Raw genomic sequence first — 23,208 nt, 5'->3', positions numbered from 1 at the left:
TTATTAGTATCATACTTCTTGCCTTGCGATATAGTACTGGTATTGTTCTTTTGATCTCCCCTTTGCTCCCTTTCCCTTTGCCTTTGACTGTGACTTAACATCTTGTCTGCACTCAGCTTTTACAATCCAGGATGTAAGACCTCATATATTGTACACACTTGTGTAAATTGGAATTTGTAAAATGCATTATGCTTTGAATTGCACTGTATTATGTAAATTGGAATTTGCAATGTTTTATGCCTTGAACGGCACTGTATTTTTGCACTTTGTATTGCGGTAATATTTTGTAAGTCAACCTGGATAAGGGATTCTGCCATGAAATTAATTAATTTTAATTAATTAATTAATAATAATGATAATAATAATAATAATAATAATCATAATAATAATAATAATAATAATAATACTCTGAACTTGTCTATAAAAAGTGGACACTCAAAAGGCACTTGAATACCTTAATTTCCAATTCGACGGATATCATAACGAAGCGGGACGACACAACTGCCTGTCATCCCGGGGAGACTGAGCCCCTCCCATGGGAGATGATACAGGAGCTGCTATGCGCCCCGCAAAAACTGAACCCCTTCTGTGATGAGACAGAAGGAAGCCTGAGAAGAGAGAAGAGACAAGTTTCAACATTAATCCCAACAAGACTGGCTGCCCCAGTGCCTCAGGACCGTTCCCCCTAGTTGCTTACTGACTTAATTCCTGGGGGGAATGGACCTCACAGAGCTAGCCTGGGGCCCCAGACACATGTGGTACCCCAGTTTCGAAACAGAGAGGCACCATGGCAGGTAAAGCTCTCCTCACTTTCTTCATTGCCATCGTCCTCATCTTCCCCTGAGGGACCCCACTGACCTCACTGGTGGGGAGCACCTTAATCAAGCCCTCTAGGATGCCCCAATGTGGCCTCCAAGGACAGGGGAGTCTGGCCAGGGCCAACAATTGATATAAAACAGGCGGTGCAGCAACTGTAGCAGAGCAGCGTGGGGCTTTGCTCAGGAAAGAAACAACTCCTGCAGGCAGTGCTAGTAGAAAATGAGGACCTGTTGGCGAAATGCAATGAGGACTGCATCCTGGTACAACATGATAGTCTTCCTGACAAGTTTTTTAATCCCCATAGCCCGATTTTGTCCTCCTAGTGTCTCCCACAAATTAAAGGCAAGAAAAACAAGGAAGTTATATTGCAGTAATATTTCCAATAAGCTGCTTTTTCTTTGTGAACCATTCTGTTAAAAGCCATCCCCAACCTTCCCTTGTGTGTCATCATGAAATCCATCAGTTGATGAGGATCTAAAGGTTTGATTTCAAGTTTTTCTTTAAATGACAATTACTGGCCCATAATGATGACACGGGTCATGTATATCTTACACCTGTATGTAGCTGTAATTGTAAAACAATTATTTAATAGAAGAAATGCAATATAATCATATATATATATATATATATATATATATATATATATATATATATACTTAATATAAATTAATATATATATACTTAAATAGATGAAAATATGTGAATTGTATGTATGTTATAATTTCTCAAGGTTATGAATACATGTGGAGGACACTATAGGCTACTCTACATGTTTATGGAGTGCGTGGAGTTACAGAGGGTGCATGCACATCTAGGGATGTCTTAGTCAAAGAAAACCAGAAAGTCAATAATAAAATATTACTATTTAAATATTTATTTTTATTCAATGTAGCAATTGAAATATCTTGCACAATTAATTTTGATGCAGTACATTAACATCTCTGAATCACCAAGTATAGATTAAACATTTTTATCTAAAGATCCTTATGCTGCAGAGTATAAATAATTGAACTATGGTAAATACTATTTACATTACCCTGTTAACTTTGAAATGAAACAACCTGTATTATATAGTAAAGGTTTAAATATATATGTGTATATAACTGTAATGTAAGGTCAAAGGAAAAGAAACAGTCTATACAATACAATACATGCTATCAAAAGCAATACAAAAAGATTAAAATGTCAAAACTGTCTTACAATAAAACCAATTTCTAACTAAGCAAAGAGCAATATGATAAACTGCAAGAGTGATGTTGTCATCCTTTTGCAGTTTGAACTTCCTGTGTCATTAGATCATCTTCATGGCAGAACCAGGAGTGGACTTCATCTGGTATAGGAGGAAGGACACTATTCCACAGTATGCCACACTTTTCACAATCAGGGCAGTGTAGGTCACTTGGGCCACATTCAAATAAAAAATGTCTAAAATTAAAAAAAATACAAATATTAATCATAATACATTTTAGAAATTTTGCATGCAACATTTCAAATACATCTTATGATACTATAAAAATATATAACATAAAATACAATATATATTAGATTCAATACAACACATCAGCACCTGGCCTCCTATTTACTTCTATGCAAACTTCTAGGGATACTTTCAAATAATTGCTAAACACTCTTGTTGTCTTACATATCTAGTACTATGTTTACTTATTTGAAACAGATTGCCCTACCTTTAAGAAACCTGAAAAAAGTCACCACCATTAGCAGCTCAATCTCTGCTTTTAATTGGTACAATTTTGTAATTATTGTTAAAAGTTTCATATTTGAAAGTTATGTTACATGATAATAACCAATTAAATATATATATATATATATATATATATATATATATATATATATATATATATATATATATATATATATCACATGCTGCAAATGTAAAAGTTGCGCAAGAATCGCAGCTCTGAACATCACAGTGCCACTTTTGGCTGTATTAAATCTAGCTGTCAACAAGGGTGGACAAGCTTCATTACTGCATTTTTATTTATGTCTTGAATATTTTCTTTGTTTACGTTGAAAAAATACAGAACACATCCGACTGTTAATTGTTTCTGTGGATTGTGAGGCAGAAAGTTGTCATTCTCATGATAGTGAGTTAGATAAAGACACGGTAGGAGGCAAACCAAACAATAAAAATAACAACAAGCTTTCACACCCTGCCCATACAATGCATCTCTGCTTTCCTATTGTAGGGCCTGCTGATAATTACGCCAGTACAAAAATCCATTCCACAGTATCTGTCCAGTGAAACAACAGCATGTGAATAAAAAACAATACTTTTTTTTGATTAATCAGAATCAGTATTTTACCAATGATAGGACTGCTGTATATTTTTTTATATGATCGGTGATTCTTACCATGGATTACGTTTAGTGGATCACAGTCTGTTGCGATCTTCTTTTGCTCTTTGGATTTACTTCTATCGTCAACTGGTTTGGCTGTGATTATTAAATTAGTGACACGTAGTTATTTACAGCTGTATTATACAATGCTAATAAAATAACTATTATTTCACGATTAATCTCCCATATATATATATATATATATATATATATATATATATATATATATATATATATATATACGAAGCAGTTACATGGTCTGTTATCAGATTTATTATTTAGTAATTTAATGAATAAACTAATATTTCAGAGTAAGGTTTCAACCACAGAGAAGAGTGTATCCCAGTTTCACATAAAATGTTGTTTATATCATGTAGCATATATCTTTGTTTAATGACCATATTGTGGTCATTTGTACTTCCAGTTTCTATTCATCAGATTGAATAGTAAAAGGGATTGAATTGTAATTCTGTATTAAATTATCATAACAATTGTCTATATTTTTGTTTAACAAGTGAACTACAGTTGTAAGCTACTTAGTATCAGGATGTACAGTTATGTGCAGTGTGCGCCAATGTGTACAGACATTTAATAAATGCAAATGTGATACACTTAACATGTTTAGGTATAATAATAATAATAATAATAATAATAATAATAATAATAATAATAATAATAATAATAATAATAATAATGATCTTACCTTCATCAGTTACCTTAAACTCTAAAGCTTGAGAATCCCCTGTTTCATGTTTGACTATACATTTATAGTTGTGGTCACTATATTGTTTGTCGGTAATGATCAGTAAACTGCTGGTGGAATCCTTATCCGTCTGCAGAAGCTCTTCACCCTCATTGCTCCATTTAAATTGCACAATAGGTGGGAACATTCCCTTAGCCAGGCAGAGCAGGGCTTTTTTCTCACCACTTAAAGAGACAGGCGGATATCGTACCACTATGGGTTTGGTGGGTATTGTGTCTGTCAAAAAAGAAGAACAAGAAGAAGAAGAAAATCCAATCAGAAAGGAAGAAATATTTAAATGTATTAAAGTATAGCGGTCAGCGAAAAACTCTGAATCACAATATGAGTTTAAAAAAAGAAAAACATGCAAAGACATTTTCCCATTTTACTTTTTTTTAAATAATGTTATTGTTGTGGAAATTGTTTTAATGTAAGAGGCGAAGGTATTTTATAATCTTAATATAACAAAACACTAAAACAGGGTATCTTTCCTGCATGGAAATGTGTTGATTTAATGTATTTATTTAATTCATGTCATAAATACGTATGGAATAGAACAAGTTTTAATTTGTTAAAAAGTACTTGATAGCAGCAAGAAAAGAAATCAATAACAAAAAAACAAACAAACAAAAAAAATCTTGACAAAGTCTGGACTTTATTTCTTTTATAGATTCCAAAACATTGAATTTTTATTTTAGTATCAGTACAACAATTAAATAACGTATTGTAACCTGTAATACTTTTTAAAATTATTTCAATCTGCAGATTGTTTTTATTTATTCAGTATTTATTTCAATGTATTTTTTTCTTGAATACTCTTTTATGGAATACTGGACTAAAATTGTGTGGCACTGATGCTTACCTATGAGTTTATTAAATATATCCAACAAGACATTTCTAATTAATGTCCCTTGAATGTAATATGTGTGGCTTTATTTACAACTACTACTTCTACTATTTCTACTTGTTTTCGTAGTAATAATAGCATTTTTAATCTAGCTTTAGATTTTTGTTTTAAGATACTTCGATCTTAACTCAATAAATCAACACTACAGAAGAATTATTAATTGCACACTATTATATGTTCATCTTTTTATAATAATAATAATAATAATAATAATAATAATAATAATAATAATAATAATAATAATAATAATAATATCTTGTTATGTATTTTACAGCTGAGGTTTAATTCAGACTATTTTCGACATCATATCAGGCTAATAATTATGCTAATACAGTCTACAGCATTCTACCACAATGCTCTCTTAAATGTACAATTATCACGTTGTTTAAAAGAAGAGATGTAGGCTATTCTACGGGTCACAGTATTTTTTTTAAAGATTTTAAAGAATCAATTTTTAAAAATCCGAATAAAATTAATACAGCGTTTTAAATGCTTTACGTTAAAAAAACTCACCTGTAACAATAAGTTTTGTGCCGGATCCAAAGTGTTTTACATTGTTGTCCCACAGTGTAACCATATAGTACAAAAACGTTATTTGTGTAAACGTTAAATACAATTAGTTCTATCTTTCTACAAGAATGTGCGATTTAATCAATTAATTTGTTTTTAGTAATTAATTGAATTAATTTGAATCGAATGATATCAAATGTCAGTTACCTCCTGAAATAGACTGTGGACTCTGAGAATAAAATAAACCATGACTGGGTACAAGTTTGTAATTTTTGATTCGTGGGTAAATCAACAGTTGATTTGGTCAGGACCATAGGCAGATCTTTGAAAATACATATATTCTTTCAAAAATAATAAAAATAATAATGAAAATCAATACACCTACCTGTAACTATTAGTTTTGTTCCAGATCCAAAAACCTTAAACGAATAACTACTGCTGGTTGCACAGCCATTATGCGCTTTACAAAAAACAACGGTAATGTGCAATGTGTCTCAGCACCGATTTACAACAACTGCAGGTTATGCTGTCCTAGGATCATCTTCACAACAACAACAACAACAACTACAATAACAACAGTAATAATTATTATTATTACTATCTAAACAGGGATATATAAATATCCATGTTATAAATAAATCAGGGTTTTTTGTGTGTAAAATAAACAATAACATTTATTTATTTTTTAGGTAGATTAATGATTTATTTATTTCTATCCTACCAATGAGAAAATTTATTTGATTAGTTGCTTTAATATTACACTTTTTTGATCTTACGATGGAATAAAAAATTAAAAAATATTTGCCGAGCACTGCTGAATGAACTTTGTAGCTATGATAGAAATTAAAATGTCTTACCACTTACAGTATAATTACAGTTTCTCAACATCCAGTTATCCAAATTAAATGGTTTGGCATAATACAACAACAATAGCACATACAATATTGTATGTTCACATATAAATACGGAATTTGTCAATTCATCACTCTATAGTTAAGTAGTTAAGAAATAGGGAAACAAATGCACTAATCTGATAATCTTTCAGAAACAAATCACATACAAAAATAATAATCGAAGGCACCTTTTAGTAATACTTTTAAAAAAGAGCGCTTTCCATTCATAAGGCAACAATTTTTACCTGATTTTATATATATATATATATATATATATATATATATATATATATATATATATAAACTTAGATGAATGTTTGTCATGGTAATGACAATTTTGAAATTTGAAAAATAATATTTAAAATGTCCATATATATATATATATATATATATATATATATATATATATATATATATGGACATTTTAAAGATTATTTTTCAAATTCCAAAATTATATCTATATATATATATATATATATATATATATATATATATATATATATATATATATATATATATTTGAATCAAATAAGTGATGTAAGTTTTTTCTTTAACATTCTCTTTTCCTTTAAAAGTATTTTTAACAGAACAAACTATTTTGCTGTCTTTACTAAAATATTGGACACAAATCGAATGTCTTGTGGCACAAATCAGGTATATTTGTAATTTCCAAATAATGTACTAGTATATAATGGATGACAATTATTTTTGAGTGTAGAAACAAATATCTAAAATTTCGATTAATGGATTATAAAATGTTACGGAACGAAAATCGGTACAACCTAAATTGTCAAAAGTGTGCATTCTTAGAACACATATGTTACGAACAAATACCTGCAATGTATATATTATAATAGGTTTTAAAATCATACCTGTCACCACAAGCTGTGTGCCTGGGCTAAATATTTTAACCACTGCTCCTTGGATCCCACACAACTTATAAATCGTACAATAACTTGTATTCACGATGGCATGCTGTATATATATATATATATATATATATATATATATATATATAAACAGGAGCCTTATTCAATTTAAACATAAACGGTGATTACGTTTTAAGTCTAAGTGCACCCACAAGAAGAAGTTTGTATGTCAAGGTCCATTTATCACTATTGCTTCTGGTTTAAAATATATTCCGTCCGATATTTGAATATGTCCATCACACGAAACTTTCTTAGTCTCGTCACTATAGATCAATTACTTAAATATGTTCAAAACTTTTTGCTGCAGTGCAAAATGTGTTCCCCTTTTCAAGCTACAAACTATTATGTTACTTATTTATAAATCTGCCTTTCATCAAAACGTTGAATTGAGTTAACATATGTGAATATTACCATGACAAAAATTGTCTGTGTTATATACACATCAATACAAACACTTTCCCTTAACAATACGAAGCATAATATAATCGATGGTTTCGGCAAATTGGTATATTGAAAAAGAGAAAATGGTAAAGATTACAGTTCATTTTATACCTTAATGATACATTCCATTTAATATCAGTTGAATGTTTTTGCTAGTTTTTTTACCCAAACTGGTAATTCCCCAATTAGTCAACTAATCAATCTAATCAATACACAAATATATAACCTTTATACTTAGATGAATTATATATAAAATATTAGTATAATGAGTTTAACTAAAAGCATATGTATTCGGCTACTACAGCAGGTCTACCCTTACATTTTGACCAAATCAACAAGGAACAGCAAAGTACAATCTCTGAAAACAATTACGCAGTCTACTAACACATTACATATTGAACACTGACATTTTCCCGATATCATAGTCGTTCTTTGGAGGGTTGTTGTATTTTGGATTAATATGAAAATAAATACAAATAAAGTTCTACTGGAATGTTCTTAAAAACACAAACACGCCCTTAAAATATGAATCCAAAACCATATTCATGTGGCAAATAGGCTCTTGCACAGTGTTTCAATTACAAGACTAAATGCTCCCTTATCCTTACCTGTTCTAATTTAATGTACAATCTTAAAAAATATAATAAAATAATGATACTTACTATCAACAATCAATTTAGTACCGGCTCCAAATATCTTGACGTTCCCCACAGTGCTTTACTCTGTTTCAATAACTACAGTCACCAGTCTTAAAGTGCTACAGTATTTTATGAAAAACCGTTTTGGTCAATGTACTGATATTTGGCGTCCTTTTAGGCTACAAAGTGAAATGTGTCTCCCGTCCACCCACCACACCTTCACTGGTTAGCTGCCCTTTCAGAGTTCGAAAGGTATGCAATGTAAAATGATTATATCGGTTTATAAGAAATATTTGTTTTGCTGTCCAATATCTCGTCTAAATGTTCCACAATGGCAAAACAAGCAAACACATATAAATAGACTTACCGGTGACTATAAGTTTTGTTCCAGAACCAAACACTTTAAACCATGCACCACTGGTGTCACACAGCTATTATGAGCTTCACAAAAAGCCTGGTCAGCCACCGTGGCACAGGCTACGTGCATTTTATATCATAGATCAATATGTATTGTTGTTTTGATTTATTGTGAACTGGCATTTACTTAACACATCAACTATATTCCACATAAGCAATTGTTTAAATTCAATTTACCTGTTACAAATAGTTTAGTTCCACTTCCAAAGATCTTAGCACCCCCCACAGTGATACAAGAACTTACAACAACTGGTTATGCGATTATCAAGTAACGTTCACTCAACAATAGGCTAATATTGACTATACTCAATTTTATTACTAAGCATCACTTTTATCTGTAACAACTGAAACAAAGAACAATGGAAAAACAGTAACGTGTTTCCATAACACAGTAGCCTAATTATGTTTATTTTAATTAATCTTTTTAGTTTCTAACATACTAAGTTTCATATGGCTTCTCTTATTGTGTTAGGTTACCTCATTATTATTATTATTATTATTATTATTATTATTATTATTATTATTATTATTATTATTATATCAGGAAAACGATATACAGTTTCATTTAGGACTTACATTTCGTTAGAACTTTCAATGGCAATTTCATGAATCTGAACCAAACCCCGTGGAGAAACAGGACAATGAATTGGTAATTATAACGTTATTTGCATTAATACCATTCATAATGTGAAAATAGCTGTTATAATGTTGTAAAGAAAAACACATCAATATTTGATCAATACAAAAAAATGTTGTTCATTGATGTTTACGGTAAAAACACCAATCTGTGTCAAAATACTGTATGAGTTTACATAATTAATTTTTACAGGCATCAACATGCTGTATAATTTCTGAGATAAAAACATCGCTTTAATTTATACTAATAGGGTGGTTTCAGGTATGTGCATTATCCAATATCTTAAATTAACGATTGTTTGGAGTTACTATATATACATACTCATTCCATGAGCATTTGATTAATTAAAAAATTAAACAATAAACAAAACAAGTAACAAGTAAACAAGTAAATACCACCTACTTGATATTACCAGTTTTGTTCCACTTCCAAAAATCTTCACATCAGCATTTTCACATTTTCACATTCACTTAACTGTTTACAATCACACTTTAAACACTCCCTAAACGATTGTCCGCTAAAATCAATTTATTAGAAGCCAATAATAAAAGGTTATACCTATAGTAACCTTTTAATGCATCATTTATTACTACTACTGACTATTTAAATGTAGTCCAAGCCATATCCAAACTGAATAAGTTATCCTTTTACAATTCAAGTAATATGCAATGTAAACATTGATGTATCATTCTTGAATTGCACATAAGGCATACAAGATCCTTTTTAAAATTAAAATGTAGTATAACGTTGTCTTCTTACCAGATACAACAAGCTTTGTCCCAGTACCAAATACTTTTATCCATACACTTGATACCACTGTGTTAAAGCTCACTGTAAAAACATTATGAACACTATGAACATAAATCATCAATCAATCAAATGAATAAACCATCAAAACATCTGCTTCTCTTTGAAAATCCATAAACATAAAAAAAAAAACATTCCCAGCAGCTAATCTGAAATTCTAGAAATATCTTCAGTTTAAACAGGCAGTATGGTTTCACCACATCAAACACCAACTGTGAAATGCAGTTATATTAAAAATGAAAATATGTTCAGGCAGCCACAAATCGTAACCCAATCCATGTGTGTATCAAGATATTTGGTAAAGAGACAGGTTGTTTTAATCCAATTTACATTTTTATTTCGCAGATGAAGTCTCTTCTAAGCTGTTAATAAACTGGTTGAGAAAGTAGCCATAAACATTTGTATTATTTCAACTTCAGCTTCTGTGCTTGGTATTGGATATTTAAGTCCATCATGACAATGGCTTTCCCTTGCAGCATGCTTTTTTAAAATTATTGTATTGGCATTTATTTTTGTATTAGTGTCAGATGGTACATATCACAGTATTTATGGGTAAAACTTTATGATATTATGAGGAACAAGGGCACTTTTTTGTCAATTTCTAAGTTTCAAGATGGCCTCATACCAAGGGATCTTAAAAATCAGTTTTCTATTAATTAACAGAAGAAGAAGAAGAATGTATACTCTTAAGAAGGATACAAAGAAAAGGAAGTCACTCCGCTCATCTTGCTTGTTAGGGCCTGATCTCTTTGGCCATTCTACCAATTGAGGGCAATCTTGGAGTTTGAACAACCTCTGGAGGAAGTCCAGCCAGTCTTCTAAACACAGGAAGAGTGTAGTGGTCTGGGGGTGTAGGGAGATGATAGTCTGGAAGTCTGATAGGTGTATCCTGGTTGAGGCAGTAAGCAAGAACCAGAGTCTTGAGCTGGAGTGAGTGTGTCACAAAGTAACATTGAGATGAACAAGGAGAGTCACAGGAGGATTGATTCTTATTGGCAGCCGAGTCCAAGGTTGCATTTAGCCCAATTAATGGATTTCCCCAGAACAATTTAATAAGGTTGTTAGAACATGACTACAGATGTTTAATTATCAGAGTAGAACTGTCTATAACAAACAAACAAAAATATACTACAAGGATTCACTTGATACATGATCTCAAGACAATAAAGACCTTCCAACTCTCTTGCTAAAGACACACTAACTCTTTTATAGCTAAGGATGTAACTAACTCCTCCCCAGGGAGAAACTCTGTCACAGAGTGGGTGGCCAAGGATGAGATGCCACCAGGAGTAACCTAGGCAGTAGAGTACCAGACCCTGGACAAAATACTACTGTGGACTATTCACTGAGGAAGGGTCAGATTCATCTAATGTTGCTCAGAAAGAACCACCACATGTGTGTCAAGAGTGGCTGGATGTGTTAGGTGATCAACACATTGAATGGTGTTCACAATTAGAAAGTCCACAACCTGTACTTTGCTATAATTTGTCTCTACTTTTATAATGTAATCCCATAATAAGAATAAGAATCATAAGAATAGAAATAGAATCCTATTTTGTTTTAAATAAAGTACCCATCACTACAAATACAAATAATACAAAATAACTACACAAACAGATAAAAATAAGAATATAAGAATATTAAATCCACAAGACAATTACAGGTAAGGGAATATGATAAAAAATATTTCATACATCTCAATTTAAAAGCAGCAACAGAGTTGCATTGGAAGTTCTATCCACAATTGTGGGGCTTTAAAAAGGAAAGCCGTATCTCACACTGTGCAGTCTGGACTTTGGCACAACAAGATTGGGCTGATCCCAGTTTCTGCAATGGCATGTAGAGGTGGATTAAGTCCTTTAAATAAGTAAATCTGAAATTGTGGAGAGTCTTGTAGGTAAGCACACAAATCTGGTATTTGATTCTCAACTGAATGGGTAGCAAAAAGAGGATTGAACTGGAGACGTTTATACAAACAGTCTTTTCACCGTTAAAACCCAGGCAGCACTGTTTTAGACATGTTGTATTTTATTTTACTATTATTGATTTTGGCAGAAATCCCCAAAAGCAAACTAATACAATAGTCAAGTCTAGATTAAACAAAAGCATAAATATGTTGTGTCTGCATCAGAGATAGAAAGTAATGGTCTCTTAGATTGAAAAGGGATATATATATATATATATATATATATATACAGTGGGGGAAAAAAGTATTTGATCCCCTGCTGATTTTGTATGTTTGCCCACTGACAAAGAAATGATCAGTCTATAATTTTAATGGTAGGTGTATTTTAACAGTGAGAGACAGAATAACAACAAAAAAATCCAGAAAAATGCATTTCAAAAAAGTTATAAATTGATTTGCATGTTAATGAGGGAAATAAGTATTTGACCCATTCGACTTAGTTCTTGGTGGCAAAACCCTTGTTGGCATTCACAGAGGTCAGATGTTTCTTGCAGTTGGCCACCAGGAGGGATTTTGTCCCACTCCTCTTTGCAGATCCTCTCCAAGTCATTAAGGTTTCGAGGCTGACGTTTGTCAACTCGAACCTTCAGCTCCCTCCACAGATTTTCTATGGGATTAAGGTCTGGAGACTGGCTAGGCCACTCCAGGACCTTAATGTGCTTCTTCTTGAGCCACTCCTTTGTTGCCTTGGCTGTGTGTTTTGGGTCATTGACATGCTGGAATACCCATCCACGTCCCATTTTCAATGCCCTGGCTGAGGGAAGGAGGTTCTCACCCAAGATTTGATGGTACATGGCCCTGTCCATCGTCCCTTTGATGCGGTGCAGTTGTCCTGTCCCCTTATCAGAAAACCCCCCCCAAAGCATAATGTTTCCACCTCCATGTTTGACGGTGGGGATGGTGTTCTTGGGGTCATTCCTCCTCCTACAAACGGCGAGTTGAGTTGATGCCAAAGAGCTCGATTTTGGTCTCATCTGACCACAACACTTTCACCCAGTTCTCCTCTGAATCATTCAGATGTTCATTGGCAAACTTCAGACGGGCCTGTACATGTGCTTTCTTGAGCAGGGAGACCTTGCGGGCGCTGCTGGATTTCAGTCCTTCACGGCAATTGTTACCAATTGTTTTCTTGGTGACTATGGTCCCAGCTGCCTTGAGATCATGAACAAGATCCTCCCGTGTAGTTCTGGGCTGATTCCTCACCGTTCTCATGATCATTGAAACTCCACGAGGTGAGATCTTGCATGGAGCCCCAGACCGAGGGAGACTGACAGTTATTTTGTGTTTCTTCCATTTGCGAATAATTGCACCAGCTGTTGTCACCTTCTCACCAAGCTGCTTGGCGATGGTCTTGTAGCCCATTCCAGCCTTGTGTAGGTCTACAATCTTGTCCCTGACATCCTTGGACAGCTCTTTGGTCTTGGCCATGATGGAGAGTTTGGAATCTGATTGATTGATTGCTTCTGTGGACAGGTGTCTTTTATACAGCTAACGAGCTGAGATTAGGAGCACTCCCTTTAAGAGAGTGCTCCTAATCTCAGCTCGTTACCTGTATAAAAGACACCTGGGAGCCAGAAATCTTGCTGATTGATAGGGGATCAAATACTTATTTCCCTCATTAACATGCAAATCAATTTATAACTTTTTTGAAATGCGTTTCTCTGGATTTTTGTTGTTGTTATTCTGTCTCTCACTGTTAAAATACACCTACCATTAAAATTATAGACTGATCATTTCTTTGTCAGTTGTCAAACGTACAAAATCAGCAGGGGATCAAATACTTTTTTCCCTCACTGTATATATATATATATATATATATATATATATATATATATATATATATATATATACATATAATGTAAGTCTCAAAAAACTCACACTTCAATTATTCACTTCTGATGTGGTATCTATCTACCATCATTTAGTTTGAGAAAATATGTTTTAATATCTGCCAAAACCTGTTTAATTATATACAAAATTATGTATTGTGTATTAAAAGTGATTATTTATAGTCATGTGTGTATGTATGCCATGCCACACACACACACACACACACACACACACACACACACATATTATATATTGAACAAGCTTTATCATTAATTTGCAAGTGGTTTATATAAACAAACTGCTGTTTCTCAATTGCTACCGCGGAACATCAGCACCAGTTAGAAGGTTTTTGTGCAGACTGCATATGGGTTGTATTTCACTGTGAGTGTCCCAATAGGCGCAATAGTACATCGCGTTGTGCTGCTTGTCCAATCGTACTATGTTAAGATTGCATTCTTTAGCAACAGCATTTTTTTCAGCGCTGAAACCTTTGTCAAGTGCAGTTCCTGTAGATACGTACAGGATCCTTTTCAAAGCTTCGCCTTCTATCTGCTGGTACCAGTGGATAATAGTGCTACTAACGTCTATTCCAGAAATTTTGCAACTAATTCTCGCAGATTTGCCAGTCGTTTTCGTCATTGTAGGTTTTTGTTCCAACGTTGCTGCGGTCTCACCCTCTGCAATAAAAACAGAAAACATGTTAATTAGTAATTAGAGTAATTTGTGCACATAAACAGAATGAGCAAAGAATTTACTTACCCAGAAAAAGAAAAGATACAATTACACAAGAAGCCAGAAACATGCTTTCTTTTATGCAGGGCCACTGCAAGTAGATACAGTATTTCTTCGCCTAAGACGTGTTAATATTATAGCTAAGAGAAAATGACTGACAGACTAATTAACAAATCTCAAGAAGACCACGTGTGACTGTGATTGTACAGTGGGTGCGTTTTGTGCTCATCTTGATTGATTGGTTAAGAAAGGTGATTAAGTTATTAAAAGCCTGTAAATAATTCAAGGGGATACCGACAGTGAAGGTGAGACACCCCAAGTTGATTACTGATTCTTAAAAAATAAAAAAGTAACGGTAAGTAACTTGTAATGTAATGGAATGGAATGTTTACTTATTTCAACTTTTTTGAAAAATACATAATGATTACTTATTATCTTCTCTCTTTTTTCAATAAGTAATGTTTGCATATTTCTGTTTTCAGTTTTTCAGCAAAATAAGAAACCGTTACTTATTTTTTATTTCTGGGTGGTTTTCAAAAAATAAGTAATGGCTACTCATTCCTTATTCTCAGATTTTTCGAAAAATAAGGAATAGTTACATATTTCTTATTTGTTTCTCGGTTTTTGAAAAATAATTAATGATTAGTAGGGGGTCCAAATGTAAGACGACACACTTTTCCAGAGTGTCTTTTTTCACATTTTTAAATTAAATTTTGTGTGTTTTTCCAGATTTAGTAAGTAATTGAGCTGTTTTCCCCCACATTTAAACATATATATTTTTTTTAATTAATTACTTAAATAAATATTAGAAAAATAAATATTTATTGTTTGACTAAATATTTAACTAAATCCTAAATATGGGCTTTGCAAACTAAACATTTAACTTTGAAATACATATTTAATTTAAATCTTAAATCTCTGAGTCACAAAATAAAGATATAGCTTTTAAATAAATGTTCAGTTTAATGCTACATCTAAATGTTACATCTAAATGTAAATCTTAGGTGTAAATGTTAAATGTAAATCGAAATCTAAATGTGGAATCAAAATATAAATGTTAAAGCTGGAGTTTGCTGAATAAATATGTAGCTAACATGCAAATACAGTCCCGCCCATATTGTGCAGGGTATGATCTCTGTAAATGGTGGTGACTGAAGTATAGAGTCAGATTCCATTTTTTATTTTTCATTATTAATTTATTAATTTAACTTTGGGGAAAATATAAAAAACATATTAAAACTTAACACTTCTTGCATGTATTAATATATAACTAGCTGAAGCTACAAGTTACTTTTGGAAAAAAAGTAGCTGGCTACTATTTATGCTACTTTTAATGTTTGAATACATATGTGCTTAAAAATAAAATCTAACAGAAATCAATAGCAGGAATTATAAAGTGGTTTCATTACAAGTAATTGAATCCTCTTCACACATTTGCAGTGGCTCTGACTTTAATACATAAAGACATTGTCTAACAAAACGTACAATAGGAGAAATTGTGAACTGTCAAAGATTCCTTAACTCTCAGCTTCAACTGCACAGAGATTCATAATCTAGCCTCATAAACTTGTTGATGTGACATCATAACATTTCAAAGTGGGAATCTGAGAAGGCGTTCACGATCCTGTGTTGAACTTGATGATCACATTCGTCTCACATTTTGTTCTTTTTTTTTTGCATGTTTACAAATAAAAATCTTTGCATTTACAACTTCTGTGCCAGAAGTGTGTAGTCTGTGCTGTCTAAATTCCAAAACATTTTAAGTATTTGTTTTAACACACCTCTCAATTATGAAATGCCATTCAATAAAAAATGGGGATGTATTGGGGTTGTGTGGGCCCTGGGTCTAAGATGTGGTGACCTTAAGATGGATTTGAATGTATTTGATTTGAATGACCAAACTGCCAAATTCAGGACTACTATTCTGTAATTTATCAGTCATCACAATGTTTTTTTCATACACATTAATGAGTTTTATAAACTCAGTCCTCCATGTTTTTTAATAAATAAAGCTAAACAGGAAGAAAACGTATTATACAGAGTGCAACTAAATGTTGTTATGTTGGATATTGTGATAGACATCACTTTACGATATTCACAAGATATTTTCAGGAGCACCTTTAATGAGGTTTCTTTGACTGTGGTTTTTGTGTAGAATGCATATATACTCTGTATCACTGTGAGAGTCCCAGCAGGCACAATAGTATGTTGCAGAATGGCTGGTATCCAAATTTCTTACATTAAGAATGGACTCTTTAGCATTAGTGTCCTTTTCTGCAGTGAAAAAAGGTTTATTGGAGTCTTGGTCATATACAGGGGTTGCACCAGCTATGTAAAGAATCCTATTTAAAGCTTGGCCTTCTTTCTGCTGGTACCAGTGAATATAAGCACTGCCAAAGTCTGTCCCAGACAATTTGCACCTAATCCGGGCTGTTTTGGTTTTTGATCTCGTCAGTGTCATCCTTTCTTGTTCCAAAGTGATTTCTGCCTCTGCAACTGTAACAAAACAAAAATAAAACAGGTTCAGTTGAATTGCTTGTGCACTCAAACATGAAATCAAATTAAATTGTCACTTACCAAGCAACAGAGCAGATATGATTAGACATGAAGCAAGAAACATGCTGATGGGGGTTTCTGCAGGTAGGTACAGAATCTTCATTTCCTTAGGTAACTTGATATTTTATATGAGATCTGAAAGGAAATGACTAAACATTAACCAATCTCAGAGGGCCACGCAATACTCTTTTGCGGTTTATTGTTTTAAAGGACAACTTCCTTACAACCACTAATGACAACATCTTAGTCATTATTTTCACATTTGCTAAAACTGAGTCTTACTATAATAAATACACCAACAAAAATAATGATTTCAATCAATAATAAATTGTAATCTTAAACACTCACTTCACACATTAGTGATGAAAAAGCAGTGCATTTTGTACTTGTTTCTAGATCACATTAACTGGAATTTATGCTGCATACTTTTGTATGTTGTATTTAGTGATTTTTGCATTTTACTGTAGATGTAATGCTTTTGAAAATTATGAATTATTATATTGTTATTCAAATATTACCAGTTTAATTTTCCACATGGAAATGTTCTTGTCTCACTGTTAATTTACTTAGTTTAAATAAAATGTCTACACACTTTTAGCTATTGCTGACCATAAATTAAAACATATACAAGAATAAAATCACTTATATTAAAGCAATGCATGTAAGTAATATAATACATTAATATGTGGTTAAGCTCTTTGCTAATACATTATGTAAACATATATTAATAGATACACAAAAACAAATTTAAATAAACTGAATTTATGTTATTTTAAATACAAGATTTATTTAATTGATTTCTAATTTTTTCATGTGAATTTTCCACAATTCAGTTGAACACCTGTTCATGCCTGAGGGTACACTTGTCTTGGATGTGGTAACAATCATGAAGCACTCAGATACTGTAATTTACTTGAACAGAAAAGAGGCTAGTACAGTTATTTAATCTGATCCAAAGCCACGGTTAAACCAGAAACATAGAGGTAATTGTGTGTTTTTGTAAGGACTGCCTGAAGCATCTGTATCACAGTGTCTGTCCCAGTAGGCACAATAATATGTGGCAGAATGGATGTCCTTCACAGATGTTATTTTAAGAATAAACACATCAGATCCACGTTTTTCAGCCTGGAAATCTTTGCTTCCATAGGTTGAGTCTTGAGTTACTCCTGTACCATCAAGCTTTATGTAAAGGATCCTTTTAAAAGCTTCACCGTCCTTCTTTTGGTACCAGTGAATATAAGCACTGCTAGATGGTACATTAGAGGCTTTACATGTAATAACTGCAGTTCTATCCTTCATTTTTGTCATGGATGGTTTCTGTTCCAATGCCATTGTTACCACTGCAATGACAGAACAATATTGTTAAATTGTGAGTTCGCTTTGATCTTAAATATTTTGAACAGACAAGACCTTCACTTACCTATGAAAAAGAAAAGCAAAGCGGTGCCTGGAACTAAATGCATGCTTTCTTCTTGATTTAAGATCAAGTGTGTGCTTAATATATTAGTTATTTTTACTGCTCATATATTTTGATTACATATTCAAAGGAAATGACTGTGACAAACTAACCAATCTCAGAGGACCACGTTTAACGGTTTTTCTTTCAGTGACCACAATTACCACCAGACGTCACTGTCATTAGTGGATTCAGAATTGTTAGCAAGAAATTAATCGAATGGCATACGCCTATGAACAGTGACAAATTGGCGAAAATAAACGAATTTCATGTTCTACGGGGGTGTATTGTTGTATTGTTTTGCAATGTACTTCTAGTTGATGGTCTGTCTGAATTCGTATTTGTTTTCTGAGAATAACTAAAAAGAAATTGGTTGGTCACTGTCCAAACATTTATGGACCTAACTGTATATATACACTCACCAAAAGGATTATTAGGAACACCATACTAATACTGTGTTTGACCCCCTTTCGCCTTCAGAACTGCCTTAATTCTACGTGGCATTGATTCAACAAGGTGCTGAAAGCATTCTTTAGAAATGTTGGCCCATATTGATAGGATAGCATCTTGCAGTTGATGGAGATTTGTGGGATGCACATCCAGGGCACGAAGCTCCCGTTCCACCACATCCCAAAGATGCTCTATTGGGTTGAGATCTGGTGACTGTGGGGGCCAGTTTAGTACAGTGAACTCATTGTCATGTTCAAGAAACCAATTTGAAATGATTCAACCTTTGTGACATGGTGCATTATCCTGCTGGAAGTAGCCATCAGAGGATGGGTACATGGTGGTCATAAAGGGATGGACATGGTCAGAAACAATGCTCAGGTAGGCCGTGGCATTTAAACGATGCCCAATTGGCACTAAGGGGCCTAAAGTGTGCCAAGAAAACATCCCCCACACCATTACACCACCACCACCAGCCTGCACAGTGGTAACAAGGCATGATGGATCCATGTTCTCATTCTGTTTACGCCAAATTCTGACTCTACCATCTGAATGTCTCAACAGAAATCGAGACTTATCAGACCAGGCAACATTTTTCCAGTCTTCAACTGTCCAATTTTGGTGAGCTTGTGCAAATTGTAGCCTCTTTTTCCTATTTGTAGTGGAGATGAGTGGTACCCGGTGGGGTCTTCTGCTGCTGTAGCCCATCCGCCTCAAGGTTGTACGTGTTGTGGCTTCACAAATGCTTTGCTGCATACCTCGGTTGTAACAAGTGGTTATTTCAGTCAAAATTGCTCTTCTATCAGCTTGAATCAGTGGGCCCATTCTCCTCTGACCCCTAGCATCAACAAGGCATTTTCGCCCACAGGACTGCCGCATACTGGATGTTTTTCCCTTTTCACACCATTCTTTGTAAACCCTAGAAATGGTTGTGCGTGAAAATCCCAGTAACTGAGCAGATTGTGAAATACTCAGACCGGCCCGTCTGGCACCAACAACCATGCCACGCTCAAAATTGCTTAAATCACCTTTCTTTCCCATTCAGACATTCAGTTTGGAGTTCAGGAGATTGTCTTGACCAGGACCACACCCCTAAATGCATTGAAGCAACTGCCATGTGATTGGTTGGTTAGATAATTGCATTAATGAGAAATTGAACAGGTGTTCCTAATAATCCTTTAGGTGAGTGTATATATATATATATATATATATATATATATATACACACACAAACACAGAGTGGCCTCCACATGTATTCATACACTTGATAAATTGTAGCAAAGATGGTTTAACAGAAGAAATGCAAGGTTGAAATCTTTTTTACTGAAATAAATTAAAATGTGTTACATTTTAATACTAACATCACTGAACTCAGCAACATCATATGTTTTACAAATAATGGCATGCTTTAAAAAAAAAGATGATCACAATTATTTTCATCCCCACAAATCAATATTTCATGCATCCTTCATTTTATTTTCACTTAACCATTTCTTTGTAGCTTTGGATCGATTTTTGACCTAGCTTGCGCTTTCTAGAAGAAGGAACCAAGTTTTTGGACAAAATGTTCTGCTGCACACTTGAATCCATCTTTCTCTTGATTCTAACAAGTGCACCAGCACCAGAGGAAGTAAAAAAAAATCTAAGGAAAACACCTCCATATTTCACATAGGGGATTATAATGTTCTAAAAGCTGATGAGCATGTCCATGAAGCAAATGTTTTTTTATCTGACCATAAAACACAGTCCCAAGTGTTAATGAGATGCAGTTTAGCAATGAAAATTAGGAAAGAGTGAACGATTCATGTGAGGCCCCATGCATTCAAATTGGGTTGGCAGTGCTCCGGGTTTGCTGGCTCGGACTCCGGAGTGGCTGCAGAGGTTCAGCTCCAGCTCTAGGGAGTGAAGAGCAGGTGCACAGAGTTTGACTTCAGGTGGTAACCAGAGGTGAGACTGATATTAATATTGAGGGCTTTCATGAAGGCTGTCCAGACCCGTGATGTAAATTGAGGACCACGACCACAGCAATCTGTATGCACGAAAGACATGCATGAACAGAAACTCCCTTCAGGGGGATAAGCCTGCATGCCTTGGAAAAGCGGTCAACTGGATGGTGGTGTTGCCTTTGACTTGAGGAGATCCGTGATTAAGTCAATGGAGATGTGAGACCAGGGCCTGAGAGGGATGGGGAGTGGCATCAGTAGACCTGCTGGGAGTTGATGTGGGGTCTTTGTTGTGCACAGGCTGGACAGGCTGCAACGAAGCGGGTAATATCCTCAGACATGGAAGGCCATCAGAACTGCCTCTGTATGACGGAGACAGTGCATTGCAACCCCTGAGTGTCCTGAAGCAGGAGGGGAATGGAGCCAGTGTAGTAATTGAGATCAGATCAGGTATATAAATGCTCCGGGCAGGACAGGTGGTCGGAGCAGGATCAGTGTCTAGGGCTTCTCGAATCCGTGCCGCGCCAGAAAGGAACTGAAACATGATCAAATTGCCGGGACAGGGTGTCTGCCTTGACATTCTTGGACCCGGGCCAGTAAGTTAGCATGAAACGAAACAGAGCAAAGAACAGCGCCCAGCGTGCCTACAGGGATTGAGTTGTTTAGAAGCCTGGATGTATTCCAAGTTTCTGTGATCCATAAGGACCAGAAAAGGATGCTTTGAACCCTCCAACCAGTGGCACCTTAAATGCCAATTTAATGGCCGCCAGTTCTCTATTACCGATGTAATTTCACTCGGCAGAGGAGAGCTTCCTGGAAAAGAAGGCACAGAGGAAAAGCTTGGCAGGCTGACCTTGATGGTGGGAGAGTACGGCCCCCACTCCATTCTCTGAGGCATCAACATCCATCACAAATGGGAGTGCCGGGTCCAGATGCTTCAGGATGGGAGCCTTAGTAAATAAGTTTTTCAGCTGGGCAAAGACGTCAGAAGCCTGATCTGTTCAGGAGAGAGTGCAGGCCGTCCCTCCGAGTAGTGAAGTTAAAGGGGAGGTAGAAATTGGCAAAGCCCAGAAACCACGCAGATCCTAGACTGTTTGGGGCTGCGGCCAATGAGTCATCACCTTGCTCTTATCCATGTTGACCCTCATTGTGTCAATGATGTACCCCAGGAAGCTGATGCGTGCACAGTGAAACTCACACTTCTTTGGACAAAGAGACCATTCGTAAGCAAGCTTGGCAGAACCTGGTGGACATGGGAAATATGAATGGAAAGATCGGGGGAAAAAATGTAAATGTCATCGATGTAAACAATTGCAAAGTGGTTCAGATAGTCTCTCAGAGCATCGTTCACAAAGGACTGGAATACTGAAGGGGCATTGGCCAGACAGAAGGGCAGATACTGGTAGTGGCCACTGCTGGTGATGAACGCTGTCTTTCACTCGTCTCCCTCCTGGGTCTGGAGTATGCTGATTGCGCTGCAGAGGTCGAGCTCCCCCGTCCTTTTTCATCACAAAAAAGAAGCAGGAGGGGAAGTTGATGGACAGATGATCCCAAGATCTAAAGCCTCCTATACAGTGAGGGAAAAAAGTATTTGATCCCCTGCTGATTTTGTACATTTGCCCACTGACAAAGAAATGATCAGTATATAATTTTAATGGTAGGAGTATTTTAACAGTGAGAGACAGAATAACAACAAAAAAATCCAGAAAAACACATTTCAAAAAACTTATAAATTTAGTTGATGCCAAAGAGCTCGATTTTGGTCTCATCTGACCACAACACTTTCACCCAGTTCTCATCTGAATCATTCAGATGTTCATTGGCAAACTTCAGACGGGCCTGTACATGTGCTTTCTTGAGCAGGGGGACCTTGCGGGCGCTGCAGGATTTCAGTCCTTCACGGCAATTGTTACCAATTGTTTTCTTGGTGACTATGGTCCCAGCTGCCTTGAGATCATTAACAAGATCCTCCCATGTAGTTCTGCGCTGATTCCTCACCGTTCTCATGATCATTGAAACTCCACGAGCTGAGATCTTGCATGGAGCCCTGGACCGAGGGAGACTGTCAGTTATTTTGTGTTTCTTCCATTTGCGAATAATCGCACCAACTGTTGTCACCTTCTCACCAAGCTGCTTGGCGATGGTCTTGTAGCCCATTCCAGCCTTGTGTAGGTCTACAAT

At 34.8% G+C, this 23,208-nt stretch overlaps 1 protein-coding gene across 1 annotated transcript; it reads right to left on the bottom strand.

Annotated features, from left to right (window-relative positions):
- Positions 1–1,684: 1,684 nt before the first annotated feature.
- LOC136711956 (immunoglobulin lambda-1 light chain) lies at positions 1,685–14,727 on the bottom strand. Its single transcript, XM_066688555.1, has 6 exons — positions 14,653–14,727; positions 14,213–14,570; positions 10,050–10,153; positions 3,880–4,155; positions 3,192–3,272; positions 1,685–2,244 (listed from the first exon to the last, which is right to left on the bottom strand). Exons 1-6 carry the CDS (start codon positions 14,693–14,695, stop codon positions 2,111–2,113), a joined length of 996 nt encoding a protein of 331 aa, XP_066544652.1. The 5' UTR covers positions 14,696–14,727; the 3' UTR covers positions 1,685–2,110.
- Between the last annotated feature and the right edge of the window lie 8,481 nt (positions 14,728–23,208).

Source organism: Amia ocellicauda, chromosome 2, assembly GCF_036373705.1.
Source record: "Amia ocellicauda isolate fAmiCal2 chromosome 2, fAmiCal2.hap1, whole genome shotgun sequence".
In the NCBI taxonomy this organism is placed as follows: domain Eukaryota; kingdom Metazoa; phylum Chordata; class Actinopteri; order Amiiformes; family Amiidae; genus Amia; species Amia ocellicauda.
This window is presented reverse-complemented; position numbering and strand designations above follow the sequence as displayed.